This window comes from Heptranchias perlo, unplaced genomic scaffold, assembly GCF_035084215.1.
Source record: "Heptranchias perlo isolate sHepPer1 unplaced genomic scaffold, sHepPer1.hap1 HAP1_SCAFFOLD_889, whole genome shotgun sequence".
NCBI lineage: Eukaryota > Metazoa > Chordata > Chondrichthyes > Hexanchiformes > Hexanchidae > Heptranchias > Heptranchias perlo.
In genome coordinates, this window is record NW_027139928.1 from 27285 (window position 1) to 37500 (window position 10216).

General features: G+C 62.1%; 1 protein-coding gene across 2 annotated transcripts in view; it reads left to right on the forward strand.

Annotated features, from left to right (window-relative positions):
- LOC137319793 (inhibitor of growth protein 4) overlaps positions 1–10216 on the forward strand; it is a 32338-nt gene that overhangs the window by 16636 nt on the left and 5486 nt on the right. Inside the window, exons 5-6 of one of the 2 annotated variants that reach the window (XM_067981725.1) lie at positions 1900–2008; positions 3334–3478. In XM_067981725.1, the coding sequence (XP_067837826.1) occupies positions 1900–2008; positions 3334–3478 (254 nt within the window). The remainder of the gene's footprint in view (positions 1–1899; positions 2009–3333; positions 3479–10216) is intronic. The other variant, XM_067981726.1, reaches the window with a different exon arrangement.

Here is a 10216-nt window from a genome sequence, read left to right on the forward strand (position 1 = left end):
CTCCCTCAGTACCGACCCTCCGACAGTGCGGCGCTCCCTCTAGTACCGACCCTCCGACAGTGCGGCGCTCCCACAGTGCGGCGCTCCCTCAGTACCGACCCTCCGACAGTGCGGCGCTCCCTCAGTACTGACCCTCCCACAGTGCGGCGCTCCCTCAGCACCGACCCTCCGACAGTGCGGCGCTCCCTCAGTACTGACCCTCCGACAGTGCGTCGTTCCCTCGGTACCGACCCTCCCACAGTGCGGCGCTCCCTCAGTACCGACCCTCCGACAGTGCGGCGCTCCCTCAGTACTGACCCTCCGACAGTGCGGCGTTCCCTCGGAACCGACCCTCCGACAGTGCGGCGCTCCCTCAGCACCGACCCTCCGACAGTGCAGCGCTCCCTCAGTACTGACCCTCCGACAGTGCGGCGCTCCCTCAGTACCGACCCTCCGACAGTGCGGCGCTCCCTCAGTACCGACCCTCCGACAGTGCGGCGCTCCCTCAGTACCGACCCTCCCACAGTGCGGCGTTCCCTCGGTACCGACCCTCCGACAGTGCGGCGCTCCCTCAGTACCGACCCTCCCACAGTGCGGCGCTCCCTCAGTATCGACCCTCCGACAGTGCGGCGCTCCCTCAGTACCGACCCTCCGACAGTGCAGCGCTCCCTCAGTGCCGACCCTCCGACAGTGCGGCGCTCCCTCAGTGCCGACCCTCCGACAGTGCGGCGCTCCCTCGGTACCGACCCTCCGACAGTGCGGCGCTCCCTCAGTGCCGACCCTCCGACAGTGCGGCGCTCCCTCAGTGCCGACCCTCCGACAGTGCGGGGCTCCCTCAGTACCGACCCTCCCACAGTGCGGCGCTCCCTCAGTACCGACCCTCCCACAGTGCGGCGCTCCCTCAGTACCGACCCTCCGACGGTGCGGCGCTCCCTCAGTCCCGACCCTCCGACAGTGCGGCGCTCCCTCAGCACCGACCCTCCCACAGTGCGGCGCTCCCTCAGTACTGACCCTCCCACAGTGCGGCGCTCCCTCAGTACTGACCCTCCCACAGTGCGGCCCTCCCTCAGCACCGACCCTCCGACAGTGCGGCGCTCCCTCAGTACCGACCCTCCGACAGTGCGGCGCTCCCTCAGCACCGACCCTCCGACAGTGCGGCGCTCCCTCAGTACTGACCCTCCGACAGTGCGGCGCTCCCTCAGAACTGACCCTCCGACAGTGCGGCGCTCCCTCAGCACCGACCCTCCCACAGTGCGGCGCTCCCTCAGTACTGACCCTCCCACAGTGCGGCGCTCCCTCAGTACTGACCCTCCCACAGTGCGGCCCTCCCTCAGCACCGACCCTCCCACAGTGCGGCGCTCCCTCAGTACCGACCCTCCGACAGTGCGGCGCTCCCTCAGTACCGACCCTCCGACAGTGCGGCCCTCCCTCAGCACCGACCCTCCCACAGTGCGGCGCTCCCTCAGTACCGACCCTCCGACAGTGCGGCGCTCCCTCAGTACCGACCCTCCGACAGTGCGGCGCTCCCTCAGTACCGACCCTCCGACAGTGCGGCGCTCCCTCAGTACCGACCCTCCCACAGTGCGGCGCTCCCTCAGTACCGACCCTCCGACAGTGCGGCGCTCCCTCAGTACCGACCCTCCGACAGTGCGGCGCTCCCTCGGCACCGACCCTCCGACGGTGCGGCGCTCCCTCAGTACTGACACCGGGACTGTCGGCCTGGGATTATGAGGCTGGTCTCTCTGGAGTGGGGCTCGAGCCCACGACCTTTGGACTCAGAGAGGGAGAGAGGGACAGATTCACCCGACACCTCAGGGAGCCACACTGCGGGGATTCGGGGGTGGGAGGGGGGCCGGGTGTCAGGACTGCGGAGTCGAGGCCCGGGGCCGTTATTGGTAACTCTGTTGTTCCTGCTCCCAGAAGGCAGGGGTCAGAAGGAGAAGAAGGTCACTCGAACCAGGTCAAAGGTCAAGAGCTCGGACGATGACACCCCGAAAAACGGACAGAAAAAGCTGAAGATCACCCACAAGTGAGCTTCTGGGGGCGGGTGAGGGGGAAAAGGGCAGCCGCAGGAATAGGGAGGGGGGGAATGGTGAATCAGCCCCGGGGTTCCTGCTGCCGACCCCTGTCCGGTGACCCCTGGGTTAGGGAGGGAGGGGGTGAATCAGCCCCGGGGTTCCTGCTCCCGACCCCTGTCCGGTGACCCCTGGGTTAGGGAGGGAGGGGGTGAATCAGCCCCGGGGTTCCTGCTCCCGACCCCTGTCCGGTGACCCCTGGGTTAGGGAGGGGGGTGAATCAGCCCCGGGGGTTCCTGCTCCCGATCCCTGTCCAGTGACCCCCTGGGTTAGGGAGGGGGGTGAATCAGCCCCGGGGGTTCCTGCTCCCGACCCCTGTCCGTTGACCCCTGGGTTAGGGAGGGGGGGAATGGTGAATCAGCCCCGGGGTTCCTGCTCCCGACCCCTGTCCAGTGACCCCCTGGGTTAGGGAGGGGGGTGAATCAGCCCCGGGGTTCCTGCTCCCGATCCCTGTCCAGTGACCCCCTGGGTTAGGGAGGGGGGTGAATCAGCCCCGGGGTTCCTGCTCCCGACCCCTGTCCGTTGACCCCTGGGTTAGGGAGGGGGGGAATGGTGAATCAGCCCCGGGGTTCCTGCTCCCGACCCCTGTCCAGTGACCCCCTGGGTTAGGGAGGGGGGTGAATCAGCCCCGGGGTTCCTGCTCCCGATCCCTGTCCAGTGACCCCCTGGGTTAGGGAGGGGGGTGAATCAGCCCCGGGGTTCCTGCTCCCGACCCCTGTCCGTTGACCCCTGGGTTAGGGAGGGGGGGAATGGTGAATCAGCCCCGGGGTTCCTGCTCCCGACCCCTGTCCAGTGACCCCCTGGGTTAGGGAGGGGGGTGAATCAGCCCCGGGGTTCCTGCTCCCGATCCCTGTCCAGTGACCCCCTGGGTTAGGGAGGGAGGGGGTGAATCAGCCCCGGGGTTCCTGCTCCCGACCCCTGTCCGGTGACCCCTGGGTTAGGGAGGGGGGTGAATCAGCCCCGGGGTTCCTGCTCCCGACCCCTGTCCAGTGACCCCTGGGTTAGGGAGGGGGGTGAATCAGCCCCGGGGTTCCTGCTCCCGACCCCTGTCCGGTGACCCCTGGGTTAGGGAGGGGGTGAATCAACCCCGGGGGTTCCTGCTCCCGACCCCTGTCCGGTGACCCCTGGGTTAGGGAGGGCGGTGAATCAGCCCCGGGGGTTCCTGCTCCCGACCCCTGTCCGGTGGCAGACGCCCGGAGGAGAGGGGGGACGATTCAACGGGAAGGTTAGCACCGGCCGCCCAAGGCCTCCCACTCAATCTCTCTCCTTGTCTCCCCAGCGCCGAGTACACGGCCCCGTCAGTCAACTTTGGCAACGTGCACCCCTCCGACGTGCTGGACATGCCTGTCGACCCCAACGAGCCCACCTACTGCCTGTGCCACCAGGTGTCGTACGGAGAGATGATCGGCTGCGACAATCCTGATGTAAGTGCTCGCCCCCCCCGCACCGTCCCCCTTTCTGGTCCATTCCAGCCCCGTCCCACACCATGTGCCAGCCCTTTGAAGGAGCTGCCCAATTCGTCTCAAACCCCACCCCCTCCCGGCTCTGCTCTTTCCCCATTGCCCTGGACAATATTTCTGTCCTTTTGAAGTATTTCTCCAATTCCCCTTTTGAAAGTTATTATTGAATCTGCTCCCACCGCCCTTTCAGGCAGCGAATTCCAGATCAGAACAACTTTCGCTGCGTAAAAAGATTCTCCTCATCTCCCCCCCCGCCTCTGGTTCTTTGGACAATTATCTTAATCTGTGTCCTCTGGTTACCGACCCTCGTGCCCACAGTTTCTCCTGATTTACTCTCTCAAAACCCTTCATGGTTTTAAACCCCCTCTATCAAATCTCCCCTGAACCTTCTCTGCTCTGAGGAGAACAATCCCAGCTTCTCCAGTCTCTCCACATCACTGAAGACCCTCATCCCTGGAACCATCTCCTCCGCACCCTCTCCGAGGGTCTTCACATCCTTCCTGAAGTGCGGTGCCCAGAATTGGACACAATACTCCAGCTGGGGCCCAACCAGTGTTTTATAAAGGGTTCATCATAACCCCACCTCCCCACCGTCTCCCAGTATCCCTCACTCCCGCCTCCCCGCCTTCTCCCCGTATCCCTCACTCCCGCTTCCCCACCTTCTCCCCGTATCCTCACTCCCACCTCCCCAACTTTTCCCCTTATCCCTCACTCCCACCACCCCACTTTCTCCCCGTATCCCTCACTCCCACCTCCCCATCTTCTCCCCTTATCCCTCACAAAAAGCAGGACAAATCCAATCCGGCCAATTACCGCCCCATCAGTCCACTCTCAATCATCAGCAAAGTGATGGAAGGTGTCGTCGACAGTGCTATCAAGCGGCACTTACTCACCAATAACCTGCTCACCGATGCTCAGTTTGGGTTCCGCCAGGACCACTCGGCTCCAGACCTCATTACAGCCTTGGTCCAAACATGGACAAAAGAGCTGAATTCCAGAGGTGAGGTGAGAGTGTCTGCCCTTGACATCAAGGCAGCATTTTACCGAGTGTGGCACCAAGGAGCCCTCGTAAAATTGAACTCAGTGGGAATCAGGGGGAAAACTCTCCAGTGGCTGGAGTCATACCTAGCACAAAGGAAGATGGTAGTGGTTGTTGGAGGCCAATCATCTCAGGCCCAGGACATTGCTGCAGGAGTTCCTCAGGGCAGTGTCCTAGGCCCAACCATCTTCAGCTGCTTCATCAATGACCTTCCCTCCATCATAAGGTCAGAAATGGGGATGTTCGCTGATGATTGCACAGTGTTCAGTTCCATTCGCAACCCCTCAGATAATGAAGCAGTCCGAGCCCGCATGCAGCAAGACCTGGACAACATCCAGGCTTGGGCTGATAAATGGCAAGTATCAGTCGCGCCAGACAAGTGCCAGGCAATGACCATCTCCAATAAGAGAGAGTCGAACCACCTCCCCTTGACATTCAACGGCATTACCATCGCCGAATCCCCCACCATCAACATCCTGGGGGTCACCATTGACCAGAAACTTAACTGGACCAGCCACATAATACTGTGGCTACAAGAGCAGGTCAGAGGCTGGGTATTCTGCGGCGAGTGACTCACCTCCTGACTCCCCAAAGCCTTTCCACCATCTACAAGCACAAGTCAGGAGTGTGATGGAATACTCTCCACTTGCCTGGATGAGTGCAGCTCCAACAACACTCAAGAAGCTCGACACCATCCAGGACAAAGCAGCCCGCTTGATTGGCACCCCATCCACCACCCTAAACATTCACTCCCTTCACCACCGGCGCACAGTGGCTGCAGTGTGGACCATCCACAGGATGCACTGCAGCAACTCGCCAAGGCTTCTTCGACAGCACCTCCCAAACCCCTGACCTCTACCACCTAGAAGGACAAGAGCAGCAGGCACATGGGAACAACACCACCTGCACGTTCCCCTCCGAGTCACACACCATCCCGACTTGGAAATATATCGGCCGTTCCTTCATCGTCGCTGGGTCAAAATCCTGGAACTCCCTTCCGAACAGCACTGTGGGAGAACCTTCACCACACGGACTGCAGCGGTTCAAGAAGGCGGCTCACCACCACCTTCTCAAGGGGTGATTAGGGATGGGCAATAAATGCCCCCTCGCCAGCGACGCCCACATCCCATGAACTAATAAAAAAAAACTCCCACCTTCTCCCCCGTATCCCTCACTCCCACCTCCCCACCTTCTCCCCATATCCTGCACTCCCACCTTCTACCCGTATACCTCACTCCCACCTCCCCGCCTTCTCCCCGTATCCCTCACTCCCACCTCCCCGCCTTCTCCCAGTATCCCTCACTCCCACCTCCCCGCCTTCTCCCCGTATCCCTCACTCCCACCTCCCCGCCTTCTCCCCCGTATCCCTCACTCCCACCTCCCCACCTTCTCCCGTATCCCTCACTCCCACCTCCCCGCCTTCTCCCCGTATCCCTCACTCCCACCTCCCCACCTTCTCCCCGTATCCCTCACTCCCACCTCCCCGCCTTCTCCCCGTATCCCTCACTCCCACCTCCCCATCTTCTCCCCATATCCCTCACTCCACCTTCTCCCCGTATGCCTCACTCCCACCTCCCCACCATCTCCCCGTATCCCTCACTCCCACCTTCTCCCCGTATCCCTCACTCCCACCTCCAGCCTTCTCCCCGTATCCCTCACTCCCACCTCCCCGCCTTCTCCCCGTATCCCTCACTCCCACCTCCCCGCCTTCTCCCCGTATCCCTCACTCCCACCTCCCCATCTTCTCCCCATATCCTCACTCCCACCTCCCGCCTTCTCCCCGTATCCCTCACTCCCACCTCCCCGCCTTCTCCCCGTATCCCTCACTCCCACCTCCCCATCTTCTCCCCATATCCCTCACTCCCACCTTCTCCCCGTATGCCTCACTCCCACCTCCCCACCATCTCCCCATATCCCTCACTCCCACCTTCTCCCCGTATGCCTCACTCCCACCTCCCACCATCTCCCCCGTATCCCTCACTCCCACGTCCCCGCATTCTCCCCGTATCCCTCACTCCCACCTCCAGCCTTCTCCCCGTATCCCTCACTCCCACCTCCCCGCCTTCTCCCCGTATCCCTCACTCCCACCTCCCCGCCTTCTCCCCGTATCCCTCACTCCCACCTCCAGCCTTCTCCCCGTATCCCTCACTCCCACCTCCCCGCCTTCTCCCCGTATCCCTCACTCCCGCCTCCCCGCCTTCTCCCCGTATCCCTCACTCCCACCTTCTCCCCGTATCCCTCACTCCCACCTCCCCGCCTTCTCCCCGTATCCCTCACTCCCACCTCCCCGCCTTCTCCCCGTATCCCTCACTCCCACCTCCCCGCCTTCTCCCCGTATCCCTCACTCCCACCTCCACCCCGTATCCCTCACTCCCACCTCCCCATCTTCTCCCCATATCCCTCACTCCCACCTTCTCCCCGTATGCCTCACTCCCACCTCCCCACCATCTCCCCGTATCCCTCACTCCCACGTCCCCGCATTCTCCCCGTATCCCTCACTCCCACCTCCAGCCTTCTCCCCGTATCCCTCACTCCCACCTCCCCGCCTTCTCCCCGTATCCCTCACTCCCACCCTCCCCGCCTTCTCCCCGTTTCCCTCACTCCCACCTCCCCGCCTTCTCCCCGTATCCCTCACTCCCGCCTCCCCGCCTTCTCCCCGTATCCCTCACTCCCACCTCCCCACCTTCTCCCCGTATCCCTCACTCCCACCTCCCCACCTTCTCCCCGTATCCCTCACTCCCACCTCCCCGCCTTCTCCCCGTATCCCTCACTCCCACCTCCCCGCCTTCTCCCCGTATCCCTCACTCCCACCTCCTCCCCGTATCCCTCACTCCCACCTCCCCGCCTTCTCCCCGTATCCCTCACTCCCACCTCCCCGCCTTCTCCCCGTATCCCTCACTCCCACCTCCCCGCCTTCTCCCGTATCCCTCACTCCCACCTCCTCCCCGTATCCCTCACTCCCACCTCCCCACCTTCTCCCCGTATCCCTCAATCCCCCTCTCCAGTTGTGACACTCCATTCTTCACGATGCAGACACTCCCCGTCCTAGCCGGGATGCATGTCATCTCCTGGGAGAGGCGGAAAACCAGATTAACATCCCAGGGCCAATTCCAGCGGGGGCGGTGGTGATCAAACCTGGGCAATCCCTCTCCGAACCTCCTTGGCGATCGGTACTAGCCCAGGAGACCACTCCGGTCCTGATCCAGGTCACCAGGTACCCTGCTCTTGTACGAAGGTGACTTCCAGCCAGGGGCCCCACTAGTCTCTGGGACGCAGATTCACCAGAATGTCACCAGGCCCCCATGGGTTCATTGTATCATGGCACGGTGCAGCTCAGAAGGAGGCCATTCGGCCCGTCCTGCCTGTGCCGGCTCTTTGTAAGAGCTCTCCAATTAGTCCCGCTCTCCCACCGCCCCCCCCCGCCCCGGCCCTTCCCTCCGCAGCCCTGTAAATTTTCTCCCCTCAAGTATTTATCCAAAATCCGAAAGTTGCTCTTGAAGGCAGGTATGTGGAGTTAGATCTCAGATCAGCCATGATCTTACCAAATGGCGGAGCAGGCCTCCTCCTGTCCCTATGTTCCTATCTGCTACCACCGCCCTTTGAGATTATGCAGGAGAGGTTACGTAAAAGTAAGCTTGCATTCCCCGGAATATAAGAACTTTAGAAGCAGGCGTCGGCCACTCGGCCCCTCGAGCCTGCTCCGCCATTCGATCAGAGATCATGGCAGATCTTCGACCTCAACTCCCATTTCCCGCCCGATCCCCATATCCCTTGATTCCAAAAATCTACCGATCTCAGCCTTGAATATTCTCGACGACTGAGCATCCACAGCCCTCTGGGGTAGAGAATTCCAAAGATTCCCCACCCTCCGAGTGAAGAAATTCCTCCTCGTCTCAGTCTAGGATGGCCGACCCCTTATCCTGAGACGATGCCCCCCTTGTTCTAGACTCTCCAGCCAGGGGGGAAACAGCCTCTCAGCATCTACCCTGTCACAACCCCCTCAGAATCTTATGTGTTTCAATGAGATCACCTCTCGTTCTTCTAAACTCCAGAGAGTATGGGCCCATTCTACTCAACCTCTCCTCATAGGACAACCCTCTCATCCCAGGGATCAAGGCTTGAGAGGCTGAACGGGCCTCCTCCTGTCCCTGTGCAACAGGCTCGAGGGGCTGAATGGGCCTCCTCCTGTCCCTGTGCAACTGGCTCGAGGGGCTGAACGGGCCTCCTCCTGTCCCTGTGTAACAGGCTCGAGGGGCTGAATGGGCCTCTCCTGTTCCCGTGCAACAGGCTCGAGGGCTGAATGGGCCTCCTCCTGTTCCCGTGCAACAGGCTCGAGGGGCTGAATGGCCTCCTCCTGTTCCTGTGTTCTTACAAATCTCGATTCGACCACCACCCCCCCCCGAAGTCTATGCTTCTCCAAAAGTGCAGAGTCCTGCCCACCTCGGCCGCTAAGATGCTCCAAACTGGGGAATCAGTCGAGGGGCCCCCCCTCTCTGCACCTTTACTGAAGCCTCGGGTGCGGAGGGGGTTTCGGTAACAAGGGCGGTGGGGGGGGGACAAGTACACCCCAGCAGAACCCCAGGACCCCCTCACACCTCCCATCCCGTCCCACAGGCTGACTTGACTCTGCCTCCCTCCCCTCTTCATACGGTGCGTTTACGGTCTGTTTACGGTCCCCACGTCGGACATCGTCTTGTACTCGGCCGCGCGCTGCGCTGCACTGCGCGCCGTGCTCGGTGACGTCGTTTATTGATTGGACGGTGGTTTACCAGCGACCCCCCGGCGCCTGTTCTCAGTTACTGGGGCTCTGTATAAAAAACCGCCCCCCGCACCTCTCCAGTTGCTCAATGATGTGTCGAGATGTGTGAGACGGAGGGCGATCTTTGGCTGCATCGCAAGTCTAACCTCTGCTTTCTCCCCCTCTCTCTCTCCCCCCGACTCTCCCTCTCTCCCCCCCATCTCTCTCCCTCACTCTCCCCGACTCTCTCTTTCCCCCGTCTCTCTCTCTCCCGTCTCTCTCTCTCCCCGTCTCTCTCTCTCTCCCCGTCTCTCTCTCTCTCCCCGTCTCTCTCTCTCCCCGACTCTCTCTCTCCCCCGACTCTCTCTCTCCCCCTGTCTCTCTCTCCCCATCTCTCTCTCTCTCCCCGTCTCTCTCTCTCCCCGTCTCTCTCTCCCGTCTCTCTCTCCCCCGTCTCTCTCTCTCCCCCCGTCTCTCTCTCTCCCCCGTCTCTCTCTCCCCCGACTCTCTCTCTCCCCCGACTCTCTCTTCCCCCCTGTCTCTCTCTCTCCCCCCTGTCTCTCTCTCTCCCCCCGTCTCTCTCTCTCCCCCCGTCTCTCTCTCCCCCGACTCTCTCTCTCCCCCGACTCTCTCTCCCCCCGTCTCTCTCTCTCCCCCGACTCTCTCTCCCCCCGTCTCTCTCTCTCCCCGTCTCTCTCTCTCCCCCCCGTCTCTCTCTCTCCCCCCTGACTCTCTCTCTCCCCCGTCTCTCTCTCTCCCCCGACTCTCTCTCCCCCCGTCTCTCTCTCTCCCCCGTCTCTCTCTCTCCCCCCGTCTCTCTCTCTCCCCCCTGTCTCTCTCTCTCTCCCCGTCTCTCTCTCTCCCCGTCTCTCTCTCTCCCCCCCTGACTCTCTCTCTCCCCCCGTCTCTCTCTCTCCCCCCCTGA